This window comes from Lethenteron reissneri, chromosome 69, assembly GCF_015708825.2.
Source record: "Lethenteron reissneri isolate LAM-NWPU_2019-01 chromosome 69, ASM1570882v1, whole genome shotgun sequence".
Lineage (NCBI taxonomy): Eukaryota > Metazoa > Chordata > Hyperoartia > Petromyzontiformes > Petromyzontidae > Lethenteron > Lethenteron reissneri.
In genome coordinates this window covers 1752439-1769746 of record NC_083847.1, presented here as the reverse complement: position 1 = coordinate 1769746, position 17308 = coordinate 1752439, and the positions used below count along the sequence as shown (strand labels likewise).

The 17308-nt window shown below is 45.8% G+C and overlaps 1 protein-coding gene across 2 annotated transcripts; it reads right to left on the bottom strand.

Moving 5' to 3' along the window:
- Positions 1 to 3119: 3119 nt before the first annotated feature.
- On the bottom strand, positions 3120 to 16975 carry LOC133360720 (uncharacterized). 2 transcript variants are annotated; one of them, XM_061579507.1, is made up of 3 exons: positions 16936 to 16975; positions 8014 to 8219; positions 3120 to 6578 (listed from the first exon to the last, which is right to left on the bottom strand). In XM_061579507.1, exons 1-3 carry the CDS (start codon positions 16945 to 16947, stop codon positions 6107 to 6109), a joined length of 690 nt encoding a protein of 229 aa, XP_061435491.1. In that variant the 5' UTR covers positions 16948 to 16975; the 3' UTR covers positions 3120 to 6106. The 2 variants fall into 2 exon arrangements, with proteins under 2 accessions (XP_061435491.1, XP_061435492.1); XM_061579508.1 differs by lacking the exon at positions 16936 to 16975 and adding an exon at positions 13398 to 13478.
- Between the last annotated feature and the right edge of the window lie 333 nt (positions 16976 to 17308).

The window sequence follows — 17308 nt, the reverse complement described above, 5'->3', positions numbered from 1 at the left end:
TCACTCATCATTATTTAAAAAATCTTATTTTTGCACATTCCTTACTAACATTTTTTTTACTTGTTGAGGATATGTTTTTTTAGTGTTTAAAATGTGTTTACTATGTGAAATTGTCATGAATGAACATACAAATAGACAAAAAATTAATATCCAACGTTAAGTTACTGGAACGTGATGCCTTTACATTTCTCGCGAATGCAATCAAACACATTGCTTTTAAGAAGCCTACTGTACATACTACACTCTTGTTTCAACAACCATGTGTAATAAATCCGCTCCGGACGATATCGTGCCTTTTGTCTTTTCTTTATTCGTTCTTCATTACACAGCTCCCTCGCGCTGGGTTCCTTTTTCCCCGTTACTCCCGTTAATTGAGCGTGGCGTTCGCTCGCTTCCTCGCTTCCTCACACCGCTGGCTGACGGCGTGTGGGAGACAGCCTCCGGCCTGCCACGTGGCCGCTGGCGTGCCGGAGGCACAGACGTGGTCTCTCTTCAGCCCCTCTCCACACTGACCCAGAGCTGTCTCCCTCCACCCCTTATAACACGTGGCCCACGTGATACCATGCAGCCAATCATCAGCCTCACCCCTGAAACCTTCCAGATGTTGCTATGCAGCCACAGGGCTACGCCCCTGGCTCGACGTTCCATTGGCTGCGGGCTGAGGCCGGCAGAGCCTATCAACATCGCCCAGTTACCCCCCCCCCCCCCCAGGTGCATCCTCATATTACACATGTGTTTGACGATCGCCAGACTGATGCAGCCTTTAAGTCAGTGCTCCGGTGACCGCGGAATTACACGCACTTTTCGCTGATCACACTCTATATTTACTATTTGTATTAGTTATTAGTCATGAAAAATGGATATCATTGCAGTGTTTAAGTTGTATGTGTGTATTGTCTAAGACAGCGGTCCCGAACCTTTTTGGCACCAGGGACCGGTTTCGTGGAAGACAATGTTTTTCACGGACCAGCGGGGGGGGGGGGGGGTTCATCATTGGGTCTTTCCCCCTTTTCAAAGAAGCTCTCCAGCGACGTTTGTTTTTTACTCATTGTGCTAGGGGTTAGCTTGTGGGCTTACCAAAACTGTGACTGAGACAAGTGCGCAGTGCGGGAAACAGGCGCGGATGGAAGTGGTAAATAAAATAATGGGGGGGCCACGCGCGGACTCACCGCTCACCTCCTGATGTGCGGCCTGGTTCCTAACAGGCCACGGACCGGTACCGGTCCACGGCCCAAGGGTTGGGGACCCCTGGTGTAAGACACTATGTAATATTTGACACTGAAATCAAGCACAACTACTTTTTGGTCACGTACGTGGTGCCAATCGCCAGACTAGTACAGCCTTTGGAGCGGTTTTGCTAGTTTCACAAGATCCGCCCTGGACTGCCAGATAATGTTGGAAGCCGGATAATTGATGATCTACTGTGTAGTCAAACCTCTCTGTCAGACCCGGGCAGGGTCGGTAAAGAAGGATGTGCTATACTTTCTCTCTCAAAGAGGGAAGTGAAAATAATAGTCATCCACAAAGGCAAATGCAGATCCGACAGTGGTGCAACTACAGGGCGATCTTGCTGTTGTACGCCGACTTTAACACTTTTATATGCATAGTAGGTTTTCGCAAGCAAAATGATCCATAGGCCTACAATCATAACAACACCATTACTCCTATTTAAAACTCAAACAGGAGGAATTTTACACAATTCTGGCTATCGCCTGATGATGCTGGTTGTTGCTGTTGTAATCACCAACGAAATGTAACAGTACTCTAATTGTAAATGTCGTTGCAGGTTTACTCTTCAACACACAACCAGTTAGTGCTGAACTAGTAACTAATTGGCATGTTTTTTTATGTGACAAACTCTTACCGATTGGCTGTGGACGGTGTAATGACACATTTATACGATCTAACCCAAAATGTATTTTATTATGGATAAAACTTTTACTTAAGCTCTGTCGATCAGACTGGATTCCCGACTTCATGGCTTAATAAGAAGTGCCATATGAGCTAGAACGTTTATATCTTTTTTAATGTCAGTCTAGCACGTGTGTAGTGTCGTAGGTCTCTTCTTCCTTCTCGCTCTAGGCTTGTGTGTGTGTGGGTGGCGTGCGTCGCACACACACTCAGTCGGAGACGAGGTAGCCGCAGGAGGCACCGTCCTCCCCATTTTTTGTTGTTGAGTTCACGTCACCAACTCGGGCCACCACTCTCTCACGACCATGCTGCCGCATGACCCGGCCCAGACACGACCCTGTCCGCGTTGCACCGACGGCATCGACAGGGACAACCAACTACTGTCCGACCGCGCAATAATCGGGCGAAGGCAACAGGGACGAAGGCGACGACGACGAGACGAGTCCACTCCCAGAACCGGCAGCCCAGAGCTCTCACTCTCCACTGCTTTTATTCCCCTCGTCGTGGCTTGACTCAACCCTAGCTGCGACTCTCTTCTCGAACCCTCTAGAGTGTTCCAGGGGCTTCCACACGAGGTCTACCATGACCCTTGCCCCAGTTCCTCTGTCCTGCCGGCACACCCGCGTATATGCTCAACGACGTGTGCGCTATGTGCCCACCTGCAGCTGCTGTACAACAGTCAGCGCTATGCCACTACACGTGTATCAGAACAAATCATAGGTGAAGGTCAGGGAAGGGTATACAGGAAGTCATGGGTTCGATCCTGACCTTGACGCCTGCTGTATATTTGGAGTTTGCATGATCTCTCACCCTATGGTCGCGTGGCTTTTTTTCTCTGGGTACTCCAATTTTCCCTCCATATTCAGAATCGACATGAATTTAGAGTATTTGGCTGCTAGAAATGTCCACGTGATAAGCTGCCACTTCATTGATCTATCATTTGTGAGCTATATGTCTCATTGGACCTTACCTGGTAAATACAAAATAGTTCATGGAGTGTAATTTTTGAACCGAGCAACTTCGTTCTAGGCCACCAATGTCTATAAATGGCGAGTGATATCCGAACCGTTCCTGGGCCCATCAGCATGGTCAAACAGTGCATTGACATGGGGTGCGGTAAATGTCTTCTTTGGTTTATTGTTATAATCACGACAGGTTACAAAGCTTATATGAGACAACAAGTTAGATTCATGGGATTATTATGATGATACAAAAATACACAAGATACAGGGATAAACATCCTCCCCCCAGCATAGAAATGTGGAATTTACACAACTGCCTTCGGTGTCAGACAAATAACACACGCAATATTGTGTGTAGAATATTTTTCGCACCGTACGTAGCCAACCGTGCTAATCTGAGGTGTGTGTGAAAACTAAACTAACTAAACGTTTATTTTGCCAGATAAGGCCCACTTACCTATATAGCTTATTCAGTAGCGACCTGGCCACAAAAGTGGCTTATCATGTGGAAACTTATAACAGCCAAATACTCGAAAAGCGTGATGTTGATTCTAAATAGAGGGAAAAAACGGATGATCTAGAGAAAAATCCACGCAAACACAGGGAAAGAGAGACATGCAAACTGCAAATACACAGGCATCAGGGTCGGGATCGAAACCACGCCCTCCTACATATAAGGCGATGTAGTGCACATATTTGGCTATAGCGCCCCTGTGCCTATGTTAAATAAGAATCAGCATGTCTTGAGGTAGTGCGTGTGGTGTTCCGGCCTGCACTATAATTCTATTCTGATGGGATTGGGGTTCACTCAACATGTACAGATTTGATTTACCGCCTGAGGTAGGCCAGGTGCTGCACCTCCTCGCTTGTTCCAGTTGTAATCATGGAATGTGCCATACAATATCACTCTACCACACCTGTAAGTTCTTATAATATTCGTTGTATTATTAAATTCACTTAATTACGTTCATTTTATGTAATATTTCTATTTTAATATAACCCTAATGCAGAGCACTAAAAAATACAAGATTTAAAGCCATGGGTAATCTATATCCACATTGTGTTCAATTCAAAGGTGGCAACGCTAGGTACGTATGTATGTTGAACTTCTTTCGTATCGTATGTAGCCTACCGTGCTAATCGGTGCGGAGAAAGGGCAACAAACTATGGGTCTCTGTGTTAGTCTATAGGTCTCTGTAAGTCTATGAGTTTCTTGTGCGAGTCTATGTGTCTCTTGCATGAGTCTATGGGTCTCTTGTGTGAGTCTATGTGTCTCTTGCGTGAGTCTATGTGTCTCTTGTGTGAGTCTATGGGTCTCTTGCGTGAGTCTATGGGTCTCTTGCGTGAGTCTATGGGTTTCTTGTTTGCGTCTATGGGTCTCTTGTGTGAGTCTATGTGTCTCTTGCGTGAGTCTATGGATCTCTTGTGTGAGTCTGTGTGTCTCTTGCGTGAGTCTATGTGTCTCTTGTGTGAGTCTATGGGTCGCTTGTGTAAGTCTACGTGTCTCTGTGTGAATCTACAGTGAGGGAAAAAAGTATTTGATCCCCTGCTGATTTTGTACGTTTGCCCACTGACAAAGAAATGATCAGTCTATAATTTTAATGGTAGGTTTATTTGAACAGTGAGAGACAGAATAACAACAACAAAATCCAGAAAAACGCATGTCAAAAATTTTATAAATTGATTTGCATTTTAATGAGGGAAATAAATATTTGACCCCTCTGCAAAACATGACTTAGTACTTGGTGGCAAAACCCTTGTTGGCAATCACAGAGGTCAGACGTTTCTTGTAGTTGGCCACCAGGTTTGCACATATCTCAGGAGGGATTTTGTCCCACTCCTCTTTGCAGATCTTCTACAAGTCATTAAGGTTTCGAGGCTGACGTTTGGCAACTCGAACCTTCAGCTCCCTCCACAGATTTTCTATGGGATTAAGGTCTGGAGACTGGCTAGGCCACTCCAGGACCTTAATGTGCTTCTTCTTGAGCCACTCCTTTGTTGCCTTGGCCGTGTGTTTTGGGTCATTGTTATGCTGGAATACCCATCCACGACTCATTTTCAATGGCCTGGCTGAGGGAAGGAGGTTCTCACCCAAGATTTGACGGTACATGGCTCCGTCCATCGTCCCTTTGATGCGGTGAAGTTGTCCTGTCCCCTTAGCAGAAAAACACCCCAAAGCGTAATGTTTCCACCTCCATGTTTGACGGTGGGGATGGTGTTCTTGGGGTCATAGGCAGCATTCCTCCTCCTCCAAACACGGCGAATTGAGTTGATGCCAAAGAGCTCCATTTTGGTTTCATCTGACCACAACACTTTCACCCAGTTGTCCTCTGAATCATTCAGATGTTCATTGGCAAACTTCAGACGGTCATGTATATGTGCTTTCTTAAGCAGGGGGACCTTGCGGGCGCTGCAAGATTTCAGTCCTTCACGGCGTAGTGTGTTACCAACTGTTTTCTTGGTGAATATGGTCCCAGCTGCCTTGAGATCATTGACAAGATCCTCCCGTGTAGTTCTGGGCTGATTCCTCACCGTTATCATGATCATTGCAACGCCACGAGGTGAGATCTTGCATGGAGCCCCAGGCCGAGGGAGATTGACAGTTCTTTTGTGTTTCTTCCATTTGCAAATAATCGCACCAACTGTTGTCACCTTCTCACCAAGCTGCTTGGCGATGGTCTTGTAGCCCATTCCAACCTTGTGTATGTCTACAATCTTGTCCCTGGCATCCTTGGAGAGCTCTTTGGTCTTGCCATGGTGGAGAGTTTAGAATCTGATTGATTGATTTATTCTGTGAACAGGTGTCTTTTATACAGGTAACAAGCTGAGATTAGGAGCACTCCCTTTAAGAATGTGCTCCGAATCTCAGCTCGTTACCTGTATAAAAGACACCTGGGAGCCAGAAATCTTTCTGATTGAGAGGGGGTCAAATACTTATTTCCCTCATTAAAATGCAAATCAATTTATAACATTTTTGACATGCGTTTTTCTGGATTTAGTTGTTGTTATTCTGTCTCTCACTGTTCAAATAAACCTACCATTAAAATTATAGACTGATAATTCTTTTGTCAGTGGGCAAACGTACAAAATCAGCAGGGGATCAAATACTTTTTCCCCTCACAGTATATATATGTTGAAAATCTTTCCCACCATACATAGCCAACCGTGCTAATCCGAGGTTATAAAGAAAAATGCCTTTGTCAATCTGATGATGGTGATTTTAAAGCGCAACCCTACTCGCTCATGGCTGGAGAGCTCTTTACAATGATCTGCTTTGCGTGAGGAATATCCGTCAGCTCTATACGGACGATGGACTCCGCGCTGTCCTGCATGTTGGCCGTCACCTTAATGTTCAATTCCTTTTTGTCCTCCACCACGGCGTTGGAGTCCCCCGCTCCTTTCTTGTCGAACGTATCCTCCGTCACCTTCGAGTTGTACATCTCGGTCAGGAGCCTGGCGGATGGTGCGGCCACGTTGGCGAGGTCCTGCAGCTGTATGGCCACCTCTCGGCTGAAGACGCCGCTCGAGTAGGGGTTGCTGAACATGATGTCCAGGCACTTGCTGTTGTCCTTGATGCAGTAGCGCAGGACCCCGTAACAGCCCTTCAGTGACATGTTGAGCTTACGGAAGCCACAGGCTCGCTTCTCACCGGAGATGATTTCTGAGTGTGGGGAGTAGTCCTCCACACCAGCATCCAGGAAACATCTAAAGTATGTGAGCAGGAGGTAGGGGGGGAGAGTGTTATGAGTGAAATGGATGTGCATTGTGTTGGTGAGTTAAATGAGGTGGGGGGAGCAGATTCACAGCAGGTGGTGACGAATTTAAGGGCCCAGAAAGTTCCCGAGCAGGTCCAGGTGTAGCACCAGCTGTTGTGTAGAGAAGTATTATAGAGCGGGCTGTTAACATAGCTCGAGAGGGAGGAGGAAGGGAGCCCAGGAAAGAGTCCCTCTCCAGCAATGCACGACAGCTTATGCGGCGTCAAGGAGGCAGCAGTGACGCAGCAACGAAACTTAACTTGTTTTTACTTTACCAGGTAAGGCCCTGACCTACATGTATAGCAGCCAATCACTCTAAACGCATGTTGATGGTCAATGTGGAGGGAAAACCCAGAGGATCTGGAGAAAAATCTACGTGAAAACGGAGAGAGAAAGACATGCAAACTCAAAATATACAAGCGTCGGGATTGAACCCACGAACTCCTCCATACTAGACGAGGTAGTTAGCATCTCCTATCCACCGTGGCGACCACATAGAGTGGGTGGGCGTGGCAGTTAGCACGATGCATGAACCAGGCACAGGTCATTGAGGGATGCCGCACAGAAGTGTGTGTGTTTGTTTGTTTGTTTGAATGTGCCTAAAGAAGCGAATATCACAGCACTACCTCGGATCCTTCACGTGACCAACTGGTCTACAATGTTGTGGGGTAGTACTTTCTCACCCGTCCTGCCACAGAAAAATGCCGTTGTCACGTTACAGCCACACCAGCAAATGTAATTATAGGAGCTGGAATTTCGGCAAATGAAGTTCAGACCGGAATTAAATGTATTGTTTTGTTGTTGTTGCTGCGTGCAGTCATTAGTCACTAGGCTGGACGCATCGGTTCACTACAAAGGGCAAGCCCACTTTAATCAAAGGCGGCTGAACATTGGATTTGAATCCAGAACCTCAGCGGTGGCAGCTCACCACTATGACCTTCCAAGCCACCCCTACCGGCTAACAACCGCTGTTAGCCAGTACCTACGGTTGGCTACAAACGGTGTGACAAAAGTTCTACCAAGCCTCACACAGAGACCCATAGACTTGCATAGATACCCATAGTTTGTCTTTCCCCCACACCTCCGATTAGCACAGTGAGAAATAGGTTCAACATACATGCATACAAGGCTGGGTGCAGAATTATTATATGGGACGGGGACGCTATGTTGAGAGGAAAATATTGCTGTGATGCCTGTTCTTACCTGGAAAACAAAACTTTATTATATTTACGTGAGTATGTGTGAGCTAGTTGTATGCACGTTGAACATTTTCCACACCATACGTAATCAACCGGGGTAATCAGAGGTGTGGGGGGAAGGACGACAAACTAAAACACACAAAGCAGTGCACGTAAGTAGTGTCCGAGCGATAGGGTTATGCTCACGATTGTTTGTGCAGGGTGTATTTCGACTTGTTGCTGATCTCGATGGCCACTTTGATGTTTGTGCTCATTCCAGCCAGGATGGCTTCCACAGTCTTGCCTTTGTACACCACCAATTCGGTCCCCGGCCTTGCGTGCGCCATCTGGACGTGGCTATGCCCCTGTGTCTCTTCTTCTTCGACCTGAGGTGGGGCGAACGGGGAGAGGGGCTGGGTGGGGAGGGTGGGGAGGGGCTTAGTCGGGAGGGTGGGGCTGGGTGGGGGGTCGGAGGGGTGGGGCTGGGTGGGGAGGGGCTGGTCACCCCGTGGTGCCCTTATAAAACTCAACGTTTAACCTACTCACGTCGGCTTGTGCCCGCCCTCAGTCGGGCATATTTGCGGAATACACCACGCCGCCGTTGACCCTGGCCATTGACCAAGCAACCAAACGTTCCTACCAGCTCCCTCCGCGGGAATGCGTTACATAGGCTTTCGCGACCAATACCATCCATAATAGAAGTTTTTTGGGTTAGATCGCATAAATATATAAATGTGTCGTTAAACCCGCCACCACCCTGCAATGCCAACTAGTAAGGGTTGTCACGTAAAAGGAACATGCCAATTAATCACTAGTACAGCACACTGGTGTGTTGGAGAGCCAAGCCACTACATTTACAATCTGAGTACAACGTTTCACCAGTAATTACAACTGGCTTCATCAGGCGGCCGCCAGATTTGTGGAGCAGTCCACCTGTTTTATTCCTTAATTAGAGGCGTAGATGTGGTGACCACGCTTCTGCGCTCTTGCACCACGTGGGGGTGGGGGTGGGGGCAATAAATGAGTCAATGTACATGATACATGCACATTGTGCGAGCCCCTTTAACTTGTCCTTCCTGTCCATTGTGTGTATTAAAATAGCCGTATCAACGGTAATCCCTATTGAAGTGTAATGTGAGGATATATCCGGCTCACTGACGTATCACAACTCGTCATGATGATTGGCTCTGCCGGTCCTGGTTTACAGCCAATGGGGGGAAGCCGAGGGGTATGGCCCTGACGTAATGGAAAGGTGACAGCTGTAAGGATTGGTTCTGCTAGCTTTGGCCACAGCCAATGGGGAGATGAGTCAGGGGCGTGGTCCCGGGAGCTTACGAGGGAGCCTGGAATATTCCATGGAGGCTAACGAGGATTGGCAGAAACGTACCACGTGACCCGGGTATTAAATAGGGGTGCAGACAAACGACACGTGGTCAGAACGGGAACGAACAGAGGAAGGGGGCTACGTGGCAGTGTGTCTCTCTCTCTATCTGTCCCTCTCACGCTGCCTGTCAGCAGCGTGAAGGAAAGCTGTAATACAAGTTGAATAAAAGACGGATTCCAGAAGTCGCCTCAACGAGCTTTATTACAGAAGTATGGTAGCCTGTATACGATCAGAATGATCAAAATATCGTAAATTGTGGGAGTAACTGATAAACTAGCCAGATGTTTGTAAAAACTAAAATCTGAGTCAGATTTGGCACGGTACATAAAATACAGAAATTAATATCTGGTACAAAAGCTGTATTACTGAAGCTATCAACAGAAGGTGTGTACAGCATTAACTGCACTTGTGGAAAATTGAGCAAACAGGACGATTGGTCAGCACGAGACTAAAAGAACATCAAATACATATTAAATACTCCCAAATACAGCTGTCAGCAGGAGAAGAACACGCGTGCCAACAAGGACACTCAATTGATTTTAATAATGTTGAAGTTCTATGCAAAACTAGCTACTACTTGCCATGACTATTTAGAGAGTCTATCGAAATTGAAAGAAATAAAAAATAATTTGAACCGTTCGGATAGCTACCGACTTAGCGCTGCGTGGAAGCAAATCATCAAATAATACGTCGTTTCAATGCAGGCCTATACAGGCCACCATACTTCAATAGGGATTACCGTTGGTACGGCTATTTTAATACACATAATGGACAGGAAGGACAAGATCAATGGGCTCGCATAATGCGCATGCATAATGTACGTTGACTCATTAATCTCCCCCCACCACATCTACGCCTCTATAAAAGGAACTAAACAGGTGGACTTCTCCACAAATCTGGCTATTGACTGATGAAGCTAGTTGTAATTACTGGCGAAAAGTCGTACTCAGATTGTAAATGTTGTGGCTTGGCTCTCCAACACACTGGTGTGCTGTACTAGTGACGAATTGGCATGTTCTGTTTAGGTGACAACCCTTACTAATTGGCTGTGTCGGGTGGTGGCGGGTTTAACGACACATTTATATATTTACACGATCTAACCCAAAACACCTCTATTATGGCTGCTATATAGATATTTTTTTCAGTGACCTGCTCCTCACAAATGATATCTCAACGAAGTGGCTTATCACGTGGAAATTTAAAGCAGCAAAATATTCTAAACGCCGTGATGTTGACTCTAAATGTGGAGGTAAAAAACCGGAGAAAAATTCACACAACCACGGTGGGCAGAGAGACGCAAACTCCAAATATATTGAAGGCCTTAGGGTCCGGGCATCGAAGCGACGACCTCCTGTATACCAGGCAAGGTAGTTAACATCTCCTAGCCACCATGGCACGCTAAGTACGCTTTCATCCAGCATTTGATCAACAAAAGGGGATGAAGCTTGTTACGAATGTACTTACATTGAGGTCTGTAAGGGGCTCGAAAACCAAAATGATAAGAGCCATTTTTTTTATTTGGAAAAAAAAACACCTCAATATTTCAAGAGCCGCTATGCATGTCAATACGAAGACGGTGGTCTTTCATACATAACATCACGAAGCAATCCTTAATGAGCCGCACGCGGCTCCAGAAACGCGGGTTACCGACCCCATGAGTTATCGCCAAATAGACAGTCTCTTAAGGAGATCTATCTTGGCAATAAGTTTTTCCCATTTTTTCTGGCAACAAAACCAGGTGTTAAGTTGTAAAAACACCAAACTGTAACCTTTTTATGAGGATCTATGTCTGCATTAACCACAATACTTGTGGTCAGAATGCAAACAAAAAAACATACTCTGATAATATATGCATTAACCTTGAAACTGATTGATCTATCTTACATAGTCATTTGCGGTCTCACACCTTGACCCACAGGCTCACACCGATACCCACAGACCCACGGGCTCACACGGAGCCCCATGGACACAAGTCATCAAAGTGAAACTTCACTGAGTTCAAATTAAAAGTGATTCTGCTTCTTTATTTCAATTTCTATTCGATGTAAAAAAAAATGATTGTCACACACAAATGAACTGAATAGAGTATTTATTATTATTATGTAATGGTGTGCAAAACGAAAAGATAAAATACAAAATCAGGGGCGCACTTGGCGTTTATCAAAAGCGGTCCTGGTGTATTTTTGGAGAAAAGTGATTATTCTTGTAATAACAAACTAATAATTACTCTTTGGTTCTTTCGGTAAAGTCACGTAGAAAGAAATTAAATTAAATAATAATATAATACGACGTTTCGATTGCAACACAAGCAATCGTCGTCAGGTACGAATGAATGAGAAAACAAACCTAGTAAATAATCTTGATTTGAAGCTTTCGTGACTGCAAGAATCCATACTATATAGAGGCGGCTAACATAACAGTCAACACACTACCTGGTTGATTACGTTCTTCCAAAGATTGATACATTTGAGAGAGAGACAAAACAGACACGGAGACACATAGACACACAAGCAGAGAGAGACTCACACAGAGACAAACAGAGAGAGAGGTTTGTTTTCTCAATCATTCGTACCTGATGATGGTTGCTTGTGTTACAATCGAAACGTCGTATTCTATTATTATTTAATTTATTTCTACGTGACTTCACCGAAAGAACCAAAGAGTAATTCCTGCAATCACGAAAGCTTCGAATCTAAACTACTAATAAATTACAATTTTCATAATAAACCTTTCATAAAAAAAATTGTAATTGCATGAAAATCCACGAAGCCAAGCCAGTGTTACACACAGCGTACAGTGTCAGGCGTTAGGCACAGATCAACAAAACTATATATGTATAATTATTATAACGCGGTTTTTCCATAACGCGTTGTTCTGCAGGAAAGCAACGACCACCACCGCGTTATAGGAGAACAAAGTTGAGTAGTCAAACAACAACCTTCGTGAGATCGCCTAAATATAAATGTATTCTATGGGAACTTCATTTGCCAGTAAAAATATGATAATTGGTTTTTTACCCTTCTATCTAGCAACAAAACTGACACCTTTTTACAAGGAGTCATGTTTGCATAGACCGCCTAGTCTCTCTAAGGAAAGCTGTCTCGGGTGTGGACCAATCAACTTCAAGGACAATGCACATTATCAGAGTTATGTCTTTTGTTTGTATTATGACTGCAGGTATTGCGGTCTATGCAAACATGACTCCTTGTAAAAAGGTGTCAGTTTTGTTTTCAGATAGAAGGGTAAAAAAAACAATTATTATAAATGTATTGTTAAACCCGCCAATACCTGACACAGCCAATTCGTCCGGGTTTGTCACGGATACAAAACGTGGCAATTCGTTCCTAGCACAGTACACTGATGTGTTGGAGAGTAAACCCAATTGTAAATGGTAACAATTAGGCTTACGACTTGGCATGTTTTTACTTAACAAACCATACTAAGTGACCGTGTTGGGTGGGGGCGGGTTTAACGACACATTTATATTTACGTGATCTAACCCAAAAACGTAGTATGGATGACAACGCTCGTGGCCCACACGATGTGGGGGAGGCTTTCATATGCAGCAGTAGAAAGAGATGTTAACTACCTCGCCTGGTATGCAGGAGGACATGGGTTCAATCCCAACCTGACACCACGGTAGCTAGGAGACAATAACTACCTTGCCTAGCATACAGGAGTTCGTGGGTTCAAGCCCGACCCTGACGCCGCAGTGGCTAGATCTTAACTATCTCGCCTAGTTCTTAACTATCTCGCCTAGTATGCAGGAATTCGTAGGTTCGAGCCTGACCCTGACGCCTGCTGTGCATTTGGAGTGCGCGTCTCTCTCCCTGTGGTCGCGTAGAATGTGTATCTGAATCTCCTCCAGGTATTTTTTTCCCTCCCACATTTTTGAATCAAATATCACGGGCGTGTCGAGCGTATTTGGCTGCCACTATACATTTATCACACATGATGATGATACAATTGATGATGATACAATTGGACGATACAATTGATAATGATACAATTGGACGTATTTGGCTGCCACTATACATTTCTCACACATGATGATGATGATATCAGCTGCCACTTCCGTTGAGCTATGATTTGTGATAGCCAGGTCGCTTCTGCAAAAAAAATAGAGCTACTGCATAGCTCAAGCCGTGGGGCATTACCTGGTAAAAAATAAAATAATGGTTAATAGTCGTTTAGGTGATCGACTCACCGCCGTGAGCGAGACTCCTGGGGCTGCAGTGAACCCGGTGGTGCTCGGCGCGGAGAGAGGTTGAACGCCGTGTGGCCCGGGGGTGAGTGGAGACCTCCTCCTTGGATGCTCCCTTTAAATCCGACTCCTCCTCATCCGCCGAACTCGCGACCAACTTTACTAGCCAATGAGGAAGGATTTTGATTGTTTTTCCTCTTTTCCCTCTTTCCCCTTTTTTTTCCTCCCCCTCTTTTTCCTCCTCTTTTTCCTCCTCTTTGTCCTCCTCCTTTTCCTCTTCCTCCTCCTCTCTACTACACTCGCTTACTCTCAGTGTTTACGGTTCTGTATGTGTACCGCGAGTCGAGCTTCAGATGCTAGCGTGGCCCGGAGCTGTGGATGCTGCACCACAACTCGCCTGTCAATTCTGCTGCATGGTAGGCGTGTCAGAATAAAATATTCATACTGGTAGGAACCTCCTGGTTACACCAGCCCACAGGGGATTATTGTGTCCGTCCGTCCGTCGTGCATCCAAAAATGGGAGGGTTGGGGCTGGGTGGAGAGGGGAGGGTGGGGAGGGGCTGGGTGGGGAGGGTGAGGAGGGGCTGCGTGGGGAGGGTGGGGAGGGGCTGGGTGGGGAGGGTGGGGCTGGGTGGGAGGGGTGGGGCTGGGTGGGAGGGGTGGGGCTGGGCGGGGAGGGGCTGGTCACCCCGTGGTGTCCTTCTAAAACTCAACGTTTAACGTCTTCACGCCGGCTTGTGCCCGCCCTCACAGTCGGCCACGACGGACGGACGGACGGACACAATAATCCCCTGTGGGCTGGTGGAACCAGGTGGTTCCTACCAGTAGAATTAACATACGTATTAAGATTATTTAGCTGCTATAAATTCCCACGTGGTGATGATAAGCCACTTCGTTTAGCTATAGTTTGTGATAGCCAGGTTGCTTCTGAAAAAGAGCTACGCAGCTCAGTGGCGCCTTACCTGGTAAAATGAAACCTTTAGAACTTTAGATAGTTTATTATTTCCTGTATCGGCCCTCCCCCATCTTGCACAGGGATCTACAGCACAGAGGTCGCAAACGGGTTTTGATTCCTTACCCATACCCGTAACCGGCCGCACCAGGGTCGCAAACGGGTACCCGTACCCGGCCGGGTACGGGTAGTCGGGTAGGGTACGGGTATCGGGTACCCGGTTGCGACCTCTGCAACAGCATCACGACAAAGCCCCTTCGGCATTTGCGTTACCGAGTTCCTGGAGATGCCAAGAGCAGGATTTTTGTCATATTTTGCGGTTGCCCACCTGCTGGAAAAACCTGCCAGCCATGTAACCAGTAGGCCCCCCATCACGTTAACTATACAGCTAATCATCGATTATCCGGCGCGTAGTTATCTGGCTTCCAACATTATCCGGCGGTCCTGTACTGATCCGGCAAAACCGCTCCAAAGGATGTATAAATCCAGCAATTGGCACCATGTGCATGACAAAAAAGTAGCTATGCTTGATTTCAGTGTCAAATATTACATACGGTACACTATACACCTAAATACAAAAAACTTAAACAATGAAAATACTGCACTATATACATTCTTCACGACTAATAACTACAGTAATAAAAACAGAAAATACACACAGTGCGATCCGACGAAAAGTGTGTGAAATTGGGCGATTGTCAAACACATGTTGTTGTTGAAACAAGAGCGTAGTCGTACTACGTACATCACCCCATGCAGAGTCTTCGAGATTGGAGTGGTAAGTACGGTACAGTAAAAACCGTAACCTTTTACAGTAGGGATATTAATTGTTGTCTATTTGTAAACAAATGTTAAGCACTAAAAAATATACACACCATGGTATGCGTTAGTGATTATATTATCCCGCGTTTTTGAAAATCCGGCAGCCCCTAGTTCTACTCTAACTTCTCTCACCAATCCCCTCTTCACCGCTCTCCCTCCACCACCTCTAACCGTCTCTCTTACCCGTCCTCCCTTTCCTGCAATTTTCCTTTTGAATTCCCTGCTGGCCTATCCCCTGGCTGCTTTGCTCATTTCTCCTCCCGGACCGGCCTCGCATTGTCAGCGTCGGTGACTCCTCCCTTGGGGCTTCGGCCGGTGTATTTGCACGGGACAGTTCTGGACTTACGAACACAATTCGTTCCTGGGACCCGTTCATAAGTCGGACTGCTTCGTAAGTCAGAACACGACAATGTACTGTTTAAAATGCCCCCCCACACACACACACACACAAACTCACTACCAGCGCGAGGCTGACTCATCAAATCTCGCAGAGGAATTAACACGTAGGCTTTCGCGACCAATATCATCCATAACAGAGTTTTTTTGGGTTAGATTGCATAAATATATAAATGTGTCGTTAAACCCACTACCATCCGACACAGCCAACTAGTAAGGGTTGTCACGTAAACAGAGCATGCCAATTCGTCACCAGTAGAGCACACCAGTGTTGGAGAGCCAAGCCACAACATTTACAATCTGAGTACGAAGTTTCGCCAGTAGTTACAACTAGCTTCATCAGGGGACAGCCAGATTTGTAGAGAATTTCACCTGTTTCGTTCCTTATATAGACGCGTAGATGTGGTGACTACACTTCTGCACTATTCTTACATGATGCATGCGCATTATGCGAGCCCATTGATCTTGTCCTTCCTGTCCATTATGTGTACTAAAATAGCCGTACCAACGGTATCCCTATTGAAGCATGGTGGCTTGTATAGGCCTGCATTTAAACAACATATTATTTGATTATTCGCTTCCACGCAGCACTAAGTCGGTAGCTATCCGAACGGTTCAAATTATTTTTGTTTCTTTCAATTTCGATAGATTCTCTAAATAGTCTTGGCCAGTAGTAACTAGTTTTGCAAAGAATTTCAATATCATCAAAATCAATTGAGTGTCCTTGTTGGCACGCGTGTCCTGCCCCTGCTGACATTTATATTTGGGAGTATTTAATATTTAGATTTGAAGCTTTCGTGACTGCAAGAATTCATATTCTTAGGGTTTTTTTAGGTTTGTGATTTTACCGAAAAAACCTAAGAATATTTAATATTTCTTTGGTGTTCTTTTAGTCTCGTGCTGATCATTCGTCCTGTTTATCTAAAATAGCATTTGCGACAGGTGCAATGAATCCGGTACTCACCTTCTGTTGATAGCTTCAGTAATACACCTTTTGTACCAGATATTAATTTCGGTATTTTATGTACCGTGCCAAATCTGACTTGGATGTTTTGTTTTTCCAAACAACTTGCTAGTAAGTGACGAATTGCCATGTTTTGTTTACGTGATAACCCTTACTATTTGGCTGTGTAGGTTGGTGGCGTGTTTAACGACACATTTATATATTTACGCGATCTAACCCAAACAAAATCCTCTATTGTCGTAGAAGATTGCTCAGCTGAACAAAATAGGTCTGTGGTTCATTAACATGTAGTATTCCATAATACATCCTTTCAATATAAATCGCAACTTTCCGGTCCCTAGCCCCCGACCTATATTGGGACCCCCCTTACCCTCCCCCCACCCCGTATCACGTCATCCTCATCTTACCTTGGGCATCATCGACTCCGCCGTTAAGAAGATAACTGCCCTCTTCTGTTCGCTCATTGATGCCCTCGAACGCACCATGAGCTCCTCATTCGTCACCGACACCTCGTTGCCCGCCGGCGCTTGGCTGAACGTGCTGCTCGGGCTTATTTGGTTCCTGATCATCTCATTATGCGTGCGCAGGCCGATGTCGTACACGGGGTCATTTTCGACACACACGGAGAATGATTCCGGGCCGGCACCCGGCGTGTTTTTGAAGAAGATTTTCAGGCAGTGATCGTGGCCGCTGAAGCGGAGAGTCATGGTCCCATGACAGCCGCTCAGCCCAATCTTCTTGTGGAAGCCGTAGAGGCCTTGCCCGTCCGGATTTATTGGG

Coding starts and splice junctions, on each gene's coding strand:
- LOC133360720 (XM_061579507.1), bottom strand. Junction 6,579..8,013: donor TACACCCTGCACAAACAATC/GTGAGCATAACC, acceptor CACATACTTTAG/ATGTTTCCTGGATGCTGGTG.